The sequence below is a fragment of the Equus asinus genome, chromosome 10, assembly GCF_041296235.1.
Source record: "Equus asinus isolate D_3611 breed Donkey chromosome 10, EquAss-T2T_v2, whole genome shotgun sequence".
Classification (NCBI taxonomy): domain Eukaryota; kingdom Metazoa; phylum Chordata; class Mammalia; order Perissodactyla; family Equidae; genus Equus; species Equus asinus.
In genome coordinates, this window is record NC_091799.1 from 99736036 (window position 1) to 99753922 (window position 17887).

Consider the following 17887-nt stretch of genomic DNA (forward strand, 5'->3'; position numbering starts at 1 on the left):
ATAAATGCAGATAATGTTAAGAGTAACAAATCCATTAAGTGGTCAGGCCCCATTTTTTGCAATGGATAATATTGCATTACTTGCATTTTTCTTGTATTTAATTTAATTGCCCATCCATTTTTTTTCTGATTTAAAAGGCTTATATATATTCTGCCTTGTAATGAAAGGGCGAAGAAGAAAATCATTGCATCCTACTCTTGAATGATTTTTAGATACTTTTAGTTCTGGAGTTTAAATTGTAAAAACACTTTAAAACAGTGGATTGTATGGCAAAGGTGTGGAAGCCATTTTCATTCTCCCCTGGCACAAACTGAGTGAGCTTCACTGATTCTGTGCACACACATCCCAGCCTCCATCCCCAAGAGACTGTCGCCATCAGGTTAAAGAATGCCCTGTCTGTAAAGAGCCTAAAAGGACAGGCAATAGGGCATAGTTTTGTTTTGTTTGATTAGCTAATCCATTTTTTTATTTCCTCTGGGTGTGAGGTTCATGAGCCCCCACCTTCCTTACTTCTTGTAGACTGCTCTCTCCATCTAGCTATCTGAAGTTCACAGCTGAGCAGAAAAATAAATGTGAGCTATTGACATAAGAACAATTGGCTGAAGTGGACCATCTCTCAAAGAATCATTAGTAAATGAATTTAAGATCGTCTATTCAGGTTATGTATGAAAGGCCCTTTTCAGTCATTTCCTGATTCTATCAAATTCAGCAAAGTAGCAGAGATGAGGTTTGTTCAGTCCAGATCCAATTTAAGCTATTATCTTTCCTATATATTGTAGGGGAGGAAGACATTTCCACTACCCGCTCTTGGTCCTTCTGGCCGGACATCGAATTAAATTCACATGACACAGAGTAACAGGAGAAAATTAAACAAAGCTTTATAACATGTATACCTGCGAGAGGCTCAGGCAAACTAAGCAACTCACCAAAATGGCTGAAGCCACCACCTTAAATATCATCTTCACCTAAAGGCAAAGGAGGATGTTGGGGGTGGAGGGAGTCAGTTATAGGAGATTAACAGAAAAGGACAGTAAATAAGAGTAAGGTTATTATGCAGATTTAAGTCCTTGCCTTCCACATTGATAAGAGTTTCTAGAGATAAGGTCATCCCCTCTTCTTCCTGGTACAGAGAGGGAGACACCGTTAAAGATGGAGATTTCCTTTACAAATGTAAATGTCTCTTACAATGGGTAGGTAAATTCTACTTTTCAGAGTTTCTTTCCTGTCTGCAGTTTTTAAAAGTAACCAGCCCAAAATAATCCTCATGCCGAAGAGACATATCTTGGGGTAGCGAATCCCAGTCCCCCACAATATATTTCAACATTGACTGTTTTTATTCAATAGTTTGCTAATGTAAATAAGGCTGAATCACACACTTTTAAAAGAAAAGAAAACAATGAGATACCACTACAACCTATTAGAATGGCCAAAATTCAAAACGCTGACCACACCAAATGCTGGCAAGGATGTGGAGCAACAGGAACTCTCGTTCCTTCCTGGAGGGAATGCAAAATGGTCCACTTCCTTTGGAGGACAATTTGTCAATTTGTTACAAAACTAAACATACTCTTACTATACAGTCCAATAGTTGTGCTCCTTGGTATTTACCAAAGAGGTTGAAAACTTAATGTCTACACAACCACCTGCTCTCAGATGTTTATAGCAGCTTTATCCATAATTACCAAAACTTGGAAGCAACCAAGATGTCCTTTGTAGATGAATGGATAAATAAACTGTCCTGTATCCATACAATGGAATATTATTCAGCACCAAAAAGAAATGTGCTATCAAGCCATGAAAAGACATAGAAGAGTAATAAATGCTTATTCCTAAATGAAAGAAGCCAATCTATAAAGCTACATACTGTATGACTCCAACTATATGACATTCTGGAAAAAGTAAAACTACGGAGACAGTAAAAAGATCAGTGGTTGCCAGAGGTTAGAGAGGAGGGGGGATGAATAGGTAAAGAACAGAGGATTTTTAGGGCAGTGAAACTATTCCGTATGATACTGTAATGGTAGATACGTGTCATTATACATTTGTCGAGACGCACAGAATGTGTGACACCAAGAATGAACCATAATGTAAACTATGGACTTTGGGTTATCACGATATGTCAGTGTAGGTTCACTGATTATGACAAATGTCCCACTCTGAAGGGGATGTTGATAAAGGGGAGGCTATGCTTGTGTGAGGGCAGGGGTATATGGTCATTCTCTGCACTTTCTGCTCAATTTTGCTGTGGAACTAAAACAGCTCTAAAAAGCAATGTCTATTTTAAAATAGTAAAAAAGAGAGAGAAGGAAACTAACACGTGACACCCACCTGCACCATATTCTACTCATCTGATATTTACTAACTTACTACCATGTGACAGATATTCTTCTAAGGCATTTTATTTCACATATATTAGATACAGGATTATATGACATTTTATTAACTTTGTTTTAATAATATTAAACCCATAATCTTGTAAGATTTGACTTTTGAAGAATTTTGCATGAAGATGATGAAAGGAGTAGGAGAGAGGGTAAGCTGGCCTAAAATGATATTGTGTAGGCTGAAACAAGCGCTCCCCTGTTGGATGTTGAGTGATTGACAGGGAATGTCAATGTAAAACAGATGGCTGGCCATTTAGTGGGAGAGGAAGAAAAGGTGCCATTTCAAAAAAGAGAGTTTCCCCTGATAGTTTTTCAAAGAGAACCTGTACTTTATTAATGTTTAAAAGAAGTTTGTTTAGAGTCTTCTAAAGGGTTTAAGGTTGGATACAAGAAGGAACTGGAGGAATTGGGCGTAAGGAGAAGTTGAAGGGAGGGAGGACCCAGGAGAGGAGCAGAGCGGAAGTGAAGAGGACAACATTGGGACCTGTCCACAGCCACCAGAATGAAGATGCTACAAGAGAACTGAAAGTCCACCTCACGGCTTCCCTTCTGGTTGGGAGAAGGGAGGCAGCAAGAGGAGGAAGCAGAGGAGACACAGACCTGACCATCACATGTCACATCTGTGAATGCCTAAATATCAACTCTGACTCATGTCTGGCTTCAGAAAACTGAAGTAGGATTGTCACATTTTTACATAAAATTCAACCTCAAGAAAACAAAAGTTTTTAATGTAGACAATCCAGTGACCCCAAAAATAAGGGCAGAAGCAAAACTTGATTGTCCTGTTTGTGTTTCTCTAAAGAGATTAAAACAGAACTTAAGATTTCATTATAAATTTGGATATATGGCGTTAATTAGGATCACACTGAAAAGATTGCGTTCTCATTATACCATTAAGAATTTATATTGCATTCATTTTCCCTCTTAATGCTTTGGAGTAATATTTTAATAGCTTAATTCATTAAGTTCTTTGAATGGGAAATATCATAAAATAGGAATATTAACTATAATACACAGTATATCTAAAATATATAGATATAGATAAAATATGTAGCTATATACATAGATAGATTTACTATGCCACCTGCTTTTAATATATAACCAGTCAGTGAACTGTAAGAATGGCCTTAATACCTCTTTTTTAATAGTTTCATCATTACTGAAATAATTAAACACAGAGAATATAAAGCACACATGAAATATACACACATAGGAAAAATGACATTCACAGTTTAGCCTTTTTGTGCAAATGGAATGTCCCTTCTGGAGTATTATGATAAAGTAGATGTGGTTATACCTCAGAGGTATGTACGGGAAACATGTATATAGTGATACAAACTTCATCTCTCCTGGGTGGGTGCCAAGCGGGGTAAAACTGTAGTTGGGAAAAAGTTGCTTTCCAATCCTTTCTTGCATTTTAAAATTGACCCAGTAATCCCTTTAGCCACCTTCTGGGCACTCCTACTTCTGCAGGCTATGCAAGCACCTTAGGGAAGTGAATGCCCTGCTCAACAACCATGTCCCCGTATGTCCTCCCCTCTTCCTTCCCTGGCACTCTTCTCATAGGAGGTGCCATATGCCAAACACCACATCCATGTTTTCCAAATCAGGGACTCAGAGTCTGCGAGTTCTATGATATCAGTTCTTCTGTTTGCATTTTGTTGATGCATGAAAATAATTCCGACAGGAATATTCTGATTCATCTGGTGGCCCACCTTATATGAATGATACATGCCCTCATTTTATTTGTAACCTGCTGTGGGAGGAGCTCCTGTAGCCCCCTGGAAACACTCTTAGCCGTTCACAAAAGGGTGTTTTCCCCCCTTTAAAGAAGGATATTACTCAGTTTTGAAAAGCTCAGTGTTAGCTAACCTGAGAAACACAACTGTAGCAAGTAATACACTCTCCCTCCCCATTGACTCTCTGTGGCCAGAATCGCCCTCAGGATAGGGACAGAGATATGTCAGTGAACAGAGAGAGAGATTTGTCCCCCAAGAACATACCTTCTAGCAGACGACAGACAATAACAATAAACATCATAAAGAAGGTGGAAGTGATAAGTACTATGAAGACTTGTGTAACAGATTCGTTAACTTTATCATGGCTGCATTGGGGAAGGGGTGGGTTCAGATTGCAGTTGTAAATGGTGTGGTTGGAGCAGCCTCAGAGAGAAACTGGTATTGGAGTCCCTTGGAAGACTTGGGGATTTAGCATGTGACCCAGCACATCTGCAGAATGAATGCATTTTCTGTCATAAGAAAACTAAGTAGGGAAGGTATCAAATTACATTCTTTCATGCGAAATGATACTCCTGTGATCCCTGAGGGCCATTGAAGTTTAAAAAGAGGAAAGAATGTTACTAATGAATCGTGTTATTTTTCCACATTAATACAGAAATATTCAAATACAGCTTTGCTAATGAAAACTCCGTGAAATGGTCTGTATGTTAACTAGCCTGTTTGTTTGCAGTTTAAATTTTAAAAGTGGTCTAAAAAATTAAAGGAGAACACACAGCTAGAAACATATTGCAAGGTTTTTTTCCATTCACTTATAAAAAAATCAAAATTTTCCTTAGGTAAAAAGAACACCAAAATTTAATGTAATTTTGTACATCAATCCCGCAGCCCTTTAAGACAGTGTTAAATTTAATGAGTCTTAGGAGAGAGAAGCATTCTTTTGGTCCTCCATCTGCTTCATGCCATGAGTGTGTGGCATATTTTTATAGAGAGAAATGTCTGAGACACTCATTATGAAGTTAAAATCACCTCTCCAAAATTCCATAGCTTGAAAGGAAATGCATTTGAATTTTTATTGGTAGGATATTAAAGCAAGTAAAGGCAATAAAATCTAAGCAGAACACTCATTTGTTTTTTTTCCCTTTGTATGCCTTAATTCAGTTCAGTGCAATTAATTGTGGCAACTACTTCATATGAGAAACCTGTTTTGGTTTAAATGGTGAAAACTTCTCTAAGGCAAAAGCTGTGTCCTTTGCTCTTTCAGATAAGGAGACAAGGAGGCATCCAGCTCCTGGTGGACCTGCTGGATCATCGGATGACAGAAGTCCACCGCAGTGCCTGTGGAGCCTTGAGAAATTTGGTGTATGGGAAGGCCAACGATGATAACAAAATTGCCCTGAAAAACTGCGGCGGCATCCCAGCGCTGGTGAGGTTGCTCCGCAAGACCACCGACCTGGAGATCCGGGAGCTGGTCACAGGTTAGAACCCTTATGAACAGCACGACTGACTCTCGAGATAAGATTTCCGCTATCCAGCATAGTATCATATGTGCTCACCAAGTATTATGGTCCAGGCCTTTCAGAGGGCTAATAACACAGGCAGTCCCAATACGTGTTTACAAATGACTAAACACATGAATAAAAGGGTATCAAATCGAACAAACATGGATTAATCAAATTAAGTAATCAGAATCCAATCAATCTAACCCTCACTAAAATTCTGTGACCATATTTCAGTTTTGTCATATGATCTAAGAGTAGTTTAGCATCTTACAATACCCACGGGTCATCATTAGAATGGCATTAATAATAATTGATAAAAGGACAAGTTATGTGAGTTATTGTTAATACGGTGTATATTCTGGTTTATAGTGTGGTTAACAACAGAGATCTATCTTATCATACTTAACGGTTAATTTCTTGAATAAAATATTTATGTCTACTAAAAGTCTCCAGGTTATAGTATTCTCATATTAGGGAATTTTTCCTAAGTGAACTGGAGAGAAAGCCTGTCCATGAACATAGAACTGCTGAGTTTGGCTGAATGGAGATAATTATAGTCCCCACCTCATAGAGTCAGGAGGATTTAGTGGATGAGAATGTGTAAAGCATTTATAGCACATGCCTTTCTTGGAATACGTATGAACACAGGAAATGTTAGCCAGTCACTCTCGTACCTCGCTTTTCAAATGTGCAGTTTTACTTGCTGGAGCGCTAATAACATAAATGGCCTCAACATGGGATTTCAAATTACTCTTCTTGGTTATGCACATTGCTGTTCTAGGTGATGTTTGGGTTTTGGTTCATCAAAGTACCCCTGCAAGCGAGTGTTTGGCAAAAGGGATCGCAAGGTTGACTCTCAAAAAAGGATCTTTTAATTATCCGTGATTCCATTGACCAGCTGTCTTGACTCTAACATTTCCTTGTAGCTATGCTGATGAAGTATACGTGAACTTGTTTAAGAAAATGCATGACTCAAGCTAGAGAGACATAAATATTGTTCAGTCTTGAGTCAAGACTCTCAGCTTCAGCTTATTTTCCTAATTTTACACCCTTTAAGATTATTGTCACATCTCTTTCACACTCTTAGCTAAATTAGCACCAGACTTCACTTTTCTTCCTTTTGTTTTTTCTTTCACTAAGTGGAGAATTGTCTTTGTGGAAAAAAACAGTTGTTAGGGGTTACGATGTTATTTAAGTAATGTTTCACACTCAGCTAACATCGTGTGACGGGATCAGTTAAGGTAAAACCTTATTAAGCACATATTATGATGTGTAGGATAGTTGTAGGGTGAGTTAAGATAATAATAACTCACGCCATTAATATAGTAATAACTGAAAATACACCCTGCCATTATAGTTATGAACACGCATCTTTATTTTAGTGGATTGTGTTTAAATTGAAAATGCTTGCAAGAGAAAAGACTCAATGCATGTGACAGAAAACAAACATCACGCTGCTTCTGTGCGTTAAGACCTTGCCAGTGAAAACATGAGGCCAGCAGAACTAAAGGAACACTGTCCGCAGTGTATCTTATGCATCCGTTGTGTGATTTGAAACGAATTAGGTTTTACTAAAATTTGGATTTGCCCTAACACAAAACCCTTGTCTAGAGGCAGCCTCTGTGGTGGCTTATCTCATTGCCAAGGAAATTCAGCCACATGAAAACGTTGAGGTGATTGATGGCTTAAACCAGAAAGGAAATGACAGCAGTGCCTCTGTCCTGCGACACTGTCCAGTGCAGCATGCCCGTGCTGCTTCTGATGCTTGAAGCCGCTATGAAGGGACTGACGGCCGGCTACTCCATTGCTTTTAGCACTGCTTCTGACAGATGCTGGGTGTCACCCGTTATATGCACCTGCACAACATCAAAAATTTCTATGTGAGCCTCGTTTGGAAACAGCAAAGGTAAATAACCTTTTCAGAATGTCAGGAAGTTTCCTTTCCTGGTGAAACTTTAGCTGTAGGAAAGATGTTACTACTTGATGTAGAGAGAGCACGTATGCCCTTCCTCTGCCACTTTTGAGAAGAGTGCGGGTTTGCACCCATTGTCATGTCGTGACTCGCTGTTTCTTCATCAGCATGTGCTGGTAGCCAAAACTCTCTCTACCTCCTCTCCTAGAAGAAATGCTGTCATCTGCCATACGCCATCCAAGCCATCAGAGCTGAATCGATTCGGGTGACAGTGGTTGCTACCTCAATAGATGTTTTCTGCCTTTACAGAGGCAGGGTCTTATTGTGCTTGGCTGAACTTTAGGCATGAATTTTACCTTTTTCAAAGAAAAACATGTTGTCAGAACATTTGGACTGGCTGAAACTGGTGATTTGTGGAGTTGCCATGATGGGTACTATTGAAAAACAACAAGCACCTGGGCTAAGCTGCTGCTCTAGAAAAGGAAATCAGAAGCAAGCATCTAGGAGAACATTCTAGCATGGAAGGAATTGCTGCTGTGGGCCAGTCTGTAGTAACAAAGCATTCTAAATTTCCCTGCTGGCAGAAATCTGAGGGCACCCGGAAACCCACAGGGCCCTGCTGTCTTCGGTTTAGAAACAGCATCAGTGATGCAAATCTAGCCAAAGCTGACTCCACTGCCTGAAGCAAGAGTAAAATGAGGCGAATGAATTCACCCCCAAGAGCCTTAGAGAGTCATTTTCATCTTCAGCACCAGCCCATGGTCATCTGCCAAAGTGAGCTGTGAAAGGTTGGACTCTGTGGGCTCCTGCAGAGCTTTGGGAATCCAGTCTTTTAGTACAGTTAACCCGATTTAACCTGAAGGTCATCAAATCTTTCATTTCTCTTATGTTATTCTCTTTCTACTCCTCCTCTGAATCTCTCATCTCTTCCCAAGTCCGATGAACTCTTTACTACTCTATGTGAGTCCAGGCCCTCCATTCATTCCTTAATCGTTCATTTCTCAAATGCTTTTGGATTTCTACAGGTGCCAGGTGTGTCCTGAGCCCTGTACGTCTGCATGTGCAGGGCTGGCGTTCTTTTCTAGATGAGCAGCCAGGGAGGCCATGGCTCAGGAAGGTGGAGTAGAGTGTAAGCCTAAAAGGCTCGCTTCACTTCTGTTGTCACAAGGACCCTCCCTCCTCAAATCCTTTTTGGGATTAGGTTAGATATTCATGCATGAATAAAGACAACAGTGATTTAAACATAATAACTGTGGCTTTTCCTTCCTTTGTAATTCTTCAGCAGACCTAATACCGAGTTCAGCATGGGGTGAGGACTAGTACCTTACAGGAGCCCACTATACACAGGAGTGTTTTCTGTTGCATTCTCCTTCCTGCCATTAGGGAATGCATGAAATCAAATGAGCGTTGAAAAAAAATTATAGGGAGGGAGTGATGTACCCTTTGGATTCCTCTCTAGATATTTACAAACTAGGATGTGTTGTCAACAAATATGCAAAAGAACAATTTTAGTGATTTAAAAAAAATAAATAAAGCATGTTTATAAACCAGATTTTAGATTAGACCTAGGCTATCTATCCAGAAATCGAGAGTGCCAAATTATAAACAATGAAAACTAAAAGAAAGAACTGATCTTGCAGAGCTTTGAATTATTTACTGAGTATTCCTTGGCAAACTATTTCAACAATAATAAAATGTTAAAATTGAGGTATTTACATGCATTTATGCATGCTGAAAAAAACAGCTGCCTGTTTGCGCCGCCGTATCTATTCACAACAGAATATATTTTGACACTGCCTGTTAGGCCTTGCAATAAATAATTTTCTTCCTATGCAATAATTACTATGAGATGATGATCAGAATTTTATTTAAATCCAGTTGAAGCTATTGTATGCTAGCCATTACTTGAAATGCTCCTTAGCAAATAAAGTTTGATTAGAAATGCTGCGTGTCCTTTGGGCTTGACTAATATAATTTTTCTCTCTCTAAATATGGAAATAATCAACCTAAATTTTGAAATGTCCAACTAAAGATTTCAGAATGCTTTACAAATCATAATAAAACAATTTTTATTAAACCATAAAACTTAATAAATAAGTTTTATTTCAGTTGAAAGCAAGTGTCCTTAAGAATTCTGCTTCTCCAAGAGCAGAGTGTGTTCATTCGTCTTATGCTTCCCATACCAAAATAGTCTTTCCTTTTAATTAAGGGGATATGCCTCGATTTAACCATTTTACTTACAAGCATTAGGTTAATTGATTTAATGCCTAGGCTCTAAAGGGCTTATTTTAAGTTGAATTACGTACCCCCCTTCCCCAATTCGTATGTTGAAGTCCTAACCCATAGTCCCACAAAATGTGACTCAGATGTAATTAGTTAAGTTAGGATACTAGAGTATGATGGGCCCTTAATGCAGTAGAGCTGATGTCCTTATGAAAAGAGGAAATTTGGACCCAAACGCACATAGGGAGAAGGCCATGTGAAGATGAAGACAGAAATCAAGGTGATGCTTCGACAAGGCAAGGAACGCCAAGATTGCCAGCAAACCACCAGAAGCTAGGAGAGAGGCATGGAACAGATTCTTCCTCACAGCCTCAGAAAGAACCAACCCTTGTGACACCTTGATCTTGGATTTCTAGCCTCCAGAACCGTGAGACAGTAAGCCCTATTGTTTAAGCCACTCAGTCTATGGTACTTTGTCATGGCAGCCCCAGGAAACTAGTACAGACACAAATCTAGGCTGTCCCTCACCTTTCCCAGTGTGAGCAAACACATTTGTTGGTCAGGGAAGTAAAGCAATGCAAATAAATGCAGAACTATGAGAGCTAAATAGTGTTGCTGTGTTTAAAATAAACAGGACCCTATTGGCCTGATTTCTTAATGCATCTTCTTAAAGCAACTACTTACAAAGGATTGGAAGTGGCAAGGATGATAATTAAATGCATTGTCTTCTTTTGATTTTTTCAATCAAAGTAATAGAGGTAGGGGCTGGCCCTGTGGCATACTGGTTGGCCTTGCCCACTCTGCTTTGGTGGCCTGGGGTTCATGGGTTCAGATCCCCAGCACAGACCTATCATCAAGCCATGCTGTGTCGGCATCCCACATGCAAGGTAGAGGAGGATTGGCACAGATGTTAGCTCAGCGACCATCCTCCTCAAGCAAAAAAAAGAGGAAGATTGGCAACAGATGTTGGCTCAGGGCCAATCTTCCTCACCCCCCACCCCCAAAAAGGAACCCAAAGTAATAGATGCGTATAGTCAAAACATAAAATAGCATGAAAATGCTTATAGTGAAAACAACAGTCCCCTATCTCATCTATCCTCCTGCCAGTTCCCTCAGAGGCATTCCACCTTACTTTTGCTTTGTTTTGCTTTGTTTTTCAGTTTTCTCATGTTTATTACATGCCTTTAAATAATATGCTTATTTCTCTCTGTCAATAAATGATCATTTTTCTATTAGCATGGAGGAGGATTTTTTGCATTTTCACCACTCATGCCTTCTCTTTCTTTCCAGTATGGTGGGACCATTATTCTTGGCTCCTTTGCAAATTCAGTCAGTAACTTCAAAGTTAATCCACTGTTTCTTCCATCTAACACAAACATCTCTTGTCACCCATTTTGTAAGATAAGGATATTAGTGCTTCTCTGTCTTTATCCTTCTCCTTTACAACTTCTGTCATCATACCCGAGTTTTACATTGTCAAGGTTAAATATGTTTGCAATCTATTCTGTAACCATAGTCAATCTTTCAAGGTTTTCTATAGCTTGATTCAAAAAGTTGAAAGCCAGAGATCAGCCTGTGCATTATAATGGAAGAGCAGACCTGTGTGGTACCCTCCAATCACACTTCTTTCCCTGTGGGTGCAAAGCAATGATCCTTGTGGAAGAAGTACATTTCTAGCATCATATCCGAATGGATCGTCCATCAACTACAATGCCCAGCAACTCAGCTTTGTCCATAATTTCAGTCATCATTAATTCCTTACTTTTCCAAAGGTCTCACTGCTGGCATCCTCCATCTCTGGGGCAGACTTGGATGATCTCTCTCTAGACCTGCTGCATAGCTCTCCCGGGTTGAAACTTCTGTCTCCGAGATCCCATACCCTTCTCCTTCATGGTTTATTCTCCTATAAGTTCCTAAAAGAAGATACTTAAGAGATTAAATTCTGAAAATGTCAATATTAATACTCATACGTGACTGATATTTACTAGATACAGATGGATAGAAAATTATTTTTCTTGGGAATGTTTTCCATAATTTTGTCCTTGATGCTATAAAAGTCTGTGATGATGTATCTAGGTATGTGCCCTTTTCTTTTAATTCACTGGTATTGGACACTTTAAATTTAAAGAGTCATGACCTTCTTCAGTGCCAGAAAATTCCTGTTTTTTGTTTTTTTTTATATTTGCCCGTTTTGTTTGTCCTCTCTTTCTGGAATTATTAGTCAGATTTTGAACCTCTTGGATTTTCCCTCTGTCTTATATTTTGTTATATAATTTGGAGCCCTTTACCTTTTAATCATACATTCCTAGAGATTTCTCCAATACCCAACATTTCCCTCAATCTATCTATGAGGATTTTGTGTGTGTGTGTGTGTGTGTCTAAGGATCTAGGGAGATATTACTTACATTATTTTAATTCTAAGAACTCTCTTTTGGGTTATTTTTTTATAGCCTCTCTTCTTGTTTTAGGAATATAAACTATTTTCAGATTTCTCTAAGAATATTATTTAGAACTAAGGTTTGTTTTCTCTTTATCATGAGTCATCTCACTTTTCTTTGGTGGCATTTTCTTCTATTTGTTTTGATGGGAGTCTTTCTCATTGATTTTGCAGGCTTACTTTAAATGTGTGGAGCCCCTCAGTTCTCTGCTTGTTTTTAAGACAGAAGGAGTAGAGAGTTTGTCTGAGCTCTGTGCGCATTGGTGAAGCTTGTTAACTGTGAGCTTGACTTCAGGTGAGCAGGTAGGGGTGTACTGCTGTGTGGGGAGTCCATGCATCTTAATGAGGAAGGCTTTTCTCTAAGGCTCATACGTCCACTTTAGCTTTTTAGTTCTCCCCCAATGCAATCAGTCTCTTTCAAGAATATTATTATGAGTTGTGCATTTGTTTTGTTTATTTGTCTGGCCTGGAGTGAGGGGTCAGTAATTTTCTGGCTGCTGGGTGTTCTCTTCACCTGGGTGGGAATGGAGACTGAGAGGGCAGGCAACTGTCTCCTTTCAGTCAATCACCCTGTTGTAGCCTCCCTTCTCATTTCTGCATCCCATATGCCTGCCTTCTCTGAGCATGAATCTCTCCTAGGTTTCCACCAGGAGAGTCAGCCAGCTCATTGGGTCATTGGGAGGGAGTTCTCTCTGTGCATATCCTGGGCTGTGCTGGCTTCTCCTTCAACTTCACCAGCCAACTCGTCTCCATCTATTTTGCATCTTGCAGAAATATGATGAAGTTTCTCCTCTGCTGAATTACTCCTTTTGTTCTTTTCTTTATTCCATGATGTCCCTAATAAATAATATCTTCTTCCCTGCATGCATTCAAAACAGTTTGATAGATAAGACAAAGTGTAAATATTACTAAATATTATCTCTGTTGCTGATAGAAGCCCCGGTTGGAGACATTACTTTAGCCCTGTTAGCCAAGTGAGCTTACTGTTTCAAAAGAAGTCCGGGATGTAGCGTTAATTAAACACCCGTCATGGAATGAGACATTGAAACAGAGGGGAAGCATTTTCCCCACTAACATCTTCCAGCCCATTTTTTTCTGTTGTGCTGTTTGCTATGATCACCCAGCGGCGTGGCTCATCTCTCCAAAGCGGGACTAAGCATTTTGTCAATATAACCTTTCTTCCATCTTCATGGGGCTTTTTGGTGATCTTGTGGGACTCCTGGTGGGCACTTCATGTATTACACCAAGAGGTGCTGAAATGGGTCAAAATAGCACATTAAGTCAAATCTAGGGTCACTGTGTTCTCAAGATTTAAGTCCCAAATTTATTTCTTATCCCAAAAAATGTCCAGCCTTGTTTTTCAACATAGAATAACAGAGGTTCTGCAATAAGATTAAACAGCATCATAAAGATAAAAATGAATAGAGACATTCCAGTAAGGAAATGCCAACAAGGTAGAATGCTTCGAATTTTAATATAAACCCCACCAAATACCAAATTCCCAAAGAGAAACTAAAAATCAAAGTTTAAATCCACTTTCATGTTGAAGTCCAAAGACATTAAAGTTCAAAGGAATTAAAGTCTAAAAATCAATATCTCTTGCTATTGTGTGCTGAAGTTCAAAGTCCACAATTCTTAAGTTAACTAAAGTGTAAAAACCATCCTCCCCAACTTTTTTATTCTGTATAGTCTCTGCCAGAAGGGTTCTCCATACCCTCTTTGGGGTCTGGTTTCTTCAGAAACCGGGACTGCCTCACCGTGGAATTGGTCACATAATTTCAGGGTCTCAGAAAATTCATTATTTCAGTGTGAACACCCACTCTTCTCACTGGTCTAGGGTGTGAACCCTGGCCTGTGCCCATCACCTTTAGAAAAGAAGCCATCCAAAGCCCTAAGAGCAGTTACCCCAGACACAGGTGTGTACCCAGAGACCAGCCCTAGCCGAGGCCATGGCAGCCACTCAGTGAAGTCTGTATTGGTTACCTATTGCTGCTACAACAGGTTTCCACAAATTCAGCTGCTTAAAACAATACAAATTTATTATCTTCCAGTTCTGGAGGTTAGGAGTCCAACACAAGTCTCACTGGGCTAAAATCAAGGTGTCAACAAAACTTCCTTTCTGGAGACATTAGGCGACAGTCCTTGTCTTTTCCAGCTTCTAGAGGCTGCCCACATTCCTTGACTGGCAACCCGCTTCCACTCTTTTCAAAGCCAGCAACATCACATCTCTGATAAGTCACCCATAGTCGCATCTCCCTCTGATTGCCACCAGGAATGGTTCTCTGCTCTTAGGGACCCATGTGATTAGACTGGGCCTGCCCGGATAGTCCAGGACACTCTCCAGGTAATCTCCCCATCTCAGGATCCTTAAATCAATCACATCTTCAAAGTCCCCTTTGGCATATTCCCACTCTGGAGATGAGGATGTGGACCTTTTTGAAGGACTGTTATTCTGCCAACCACAGTATCAGAGGTAAGATGACCAAGTGGAGATCTCCTTGGATTTATTCAGTCACGTGAGGCCAGTTTGGTGGTGCCTGGCTTCCAGAGTCCACGAGCTGTGAATTTAAATTGAATCAGGAGAAAAAAATCCCAGCAAAAGGTTAATTTTAGTATTATGCATTTACCGGTTGAAGGAAGGTGAATCCGTTCGTGCATATTGTCTCTTTGGGAAAGTAGAAGTGTAAACATTCTGCCATCTTGCAACATTTAGATGCTGGCAGTGGAGGTAACCCCATCATTGGGCTTATCAGCTGTGATTTGACCAGAGAAGCATGAGCAGAATGAGTGATATGAAAAAAGGGATTTATTATCAGAATTAGACCTGACATTGTGGTGGGAGCTGGTGAAGAAGTCTGAGGAAGACTTTGCCTCCATGTCTGATGCTGGGCCTGAAGTTGACATAGGTCAGCAGGCAGAGATTAGGAAGAAAAGCTGGATATGAGGCAGGGGAGAGCAAGGACCAGCTGGCTCCCATGAGGATAGACAAGTACCCTCTTCTGCCTCTCATTGGCTGCATATTGGCCACGTGAGAGACACACAACAGCTGGCTCCCCTTGCCTCCGCACTCCAACATGTGCCTTCCCCAGGACAGGAAGAAGCTGAAAAGAGAGAAGTGGTGGGGGCTGGTGGAGCTGCAGCCCGGCTGCTGCCCCACACCCAGAAAGTGAAGCAGCCGACCGGCAAAACTGCACCCAAGCTGCAGGAGCATCTGACGCCCTGGGCCTGCAGCCTTCGGAGCTCACAGCTGCTGCTTCCCTCATGCCTGCCAGATTGCCTGCAGATCTCTCCTGTGGACATCCTTAACCTGGAACCTTGCAGGGAGGGAATTCTGGGAGGCAAAGTTCCAGCCTAGCTAGGGTGACGCAGCACACACCCACTGCACCAGGTCTTATCAGAGATGACTTCTTTCCCTTCCTTCATCTTTGAAACCTTTATCTTTAATTTCCTCTTTGAGCATTGGGTTTCCTAGCTCTGCAGTGCCACACAGAGGGTGTGCACGCTGATGACACGCCTCCTATTATCGCTTGTTAACAGACGTCCCTCAATCCTGTGCACCACAGCCAGTTCTCTGCTCCGTACTGTGGAATCACGAGATCTCCTATCTCTACAAAGGCTGCAGAATCACCCTCAACAGATTTCCAAACTGAGGCTGCTCTTGATGTTGCTGAAACGCCTGTGTCCAGTTCTTCTGATCTGTGCTCCTCAAGTCACTGACTCGGCTTGTTCGTGTTCCGGGCCCTGAGATCCACATCTTCCTGTCCCCTCTTTTTACTGCTGTGATGGCATGTGCTTCTGTGATGCATTTCCCTTGACTAGTCCCCCGCAACTTTGAGGAAGGCTCCATTGAGTTTCCACCTGTGGAACCTGCTTCTTCAGTTGGGCCCTCTGCTTTTTAGCGTGAGTAGGGATAGAAGTGTTTGCTGGAATTGAGTCCTGCCTTCCCTTTACTTTTCCTTTGCTCTTGAACCTGACAGCATTGCTCTAGCTGCAACACAGTTTTCTAACATTCCTCTGGATTCCAGAACAGGAGTTGACAGATTTTCTGTAAAGGGCCAGATGGTAACTATTTTAGCTTGTACACTTAGGGTCTCTGTTACAACTACTCAGTTCTACCTACATTGGACGAAAGCAGCTGTAGACAATACATAAACAAATGGACATGGGTATGTTTCAATAAAACTTTGTGTATAAAAGCAGGTGGCTGGCCCTCAGGTCATAGTTTAGAACTCTGTATTTCACACTCTCTTCCATAGACAAGTTCTGAGCAAAATAAAGATGGAAGCCACATTATCAGCTCATTATCGTTACAGGTCAGGTTGGAGGCCAGGCTCTATGCGCATTTGCCAAGTGGGTTTGCTAATATAGAAGCCCAGAGTTGGGCAGACGTATCCACCAATGCACAGGAAACAGTTCAGGGCGGCCTTACTCCTCCTCTACCAGCCCCCCGGACACATCCCCTGGAGACCAGGCGAACTAGAATTCCCTGTGGCCTCTCATTGCCAAGAAGAGGAAAGACGGAGCTGAGCCAAGCCAGGCATGTCCCCTGATTACCTAGATAATTCCCTCCACCTTCTAGGGGAAGAATGAGTGAGGGGGAGCCTGTGTTACCTTAATTGTGCTCCATTAATAGGAAGGAAACAGCAGGCCTGGGGAAGAATCATTCCCCACCAAACCATTGCTGCGAATTCTAATGGATCCCTGAAGGGGAGAAGAGATAAGTGTTTGTGCTTGGTCTGCCTCTTGACCCCAACTCATTTTCTAACCAGCTTTGTATCTCACATGTTCTTTATAGAGATGTCTGCCCTTATCTGCTGTCATTTTAACCATTTTAGGGTTATCTCTCTGTAGCAGATAGCCCAGTTATATCCAAATGCAAAGAGCCAAAACTTACAACCCTTGCACCCTTAGTTCTGATTCCTAATTTCCTCACCAACCAGGCCAAGTCTAATCAAATTAGAAAATTTGCATCATTAACTTCCTGCCCAACCCCACTCTTAGTCTTAGAGACTGAAGCAGCTCTCTAGGCTCTAGGTCTAATCTATTCATTAAACAAATGTTTGTTGAGTGTCTGCTGTGTGGCAGTGAGGTTTAGGTGCTTGGGATACAGCAGTGAATACCCAGGTGCCTTCTAGCCATAGACCATCCCTAGGGTATGGCACTTCTACTGGCAGGATGGTGGTGCCTGTGTTTCAGGGAACCAGATGGAAGAAGGGAGAAAGAAAGGGCACAGTTGGGAGGGCTCTTGGATTTCAGTTGATTTATTTGTAAAGAAGTGAACCATATCAAGATTTTAAGTGTAATTTCAATATCTATTAACAGAAGTGTTATGGAATGTTTCAAGCTTCAAACTCAGAGACCTGCCCTCCTAGAGCTTGTGTGTTGTGGTGGACGGGACAGACAATAAACCTGTCATTTCAGGGAGTGACAAGTATTATGATGGAAACTGAAGCGGCTTAAGGAGATTAGGAAGGGATGGGATTTCATTACTTAGAATGAAGCTCAACTTAAAGAAATGAAAAGCCCCAAATAATGGTGTGTTAGCTTAGGTGTAAGTTTCTCTCTCTCTCCCGTAAATGAGGTCTGGAGGTTTAAGTGTTCCAGGATGGTAAGGCAGCTCTGTCCCATAGCAACTTCAGAAACCCAGGCCCCTTCCAGCCATAGATCGTCCTTCCCCAGGACGTGTCCCTCTT

The 17887-nt window shown here is 41.0% G+C and overlaps 1 protein-coding gene across 8 annotated transcripts in view; it reads left to right on the forward strand.

Moving 5' to 3' along the window:
• Positions 1-17887, forward strand: part of CTNND2 (catenin delta 2) — an 888692-nt gene that overhangs the window by 669378 nt on the left and 201427 nt on the right. For all 8 annotated transcript variants that reach the window (XM_070519868.1, XM_044779487.2, XM_070519864.1 and 5 more), the window contains one exon: positions 5385-5598. In XM_070519868.1, the coding sequence (XP_070375969.1) occupies positions 5385-5598 (214 nt within the window). The remainder of the gene's footprint in view (positions 1-5384; positions 5599-17887) is intronic.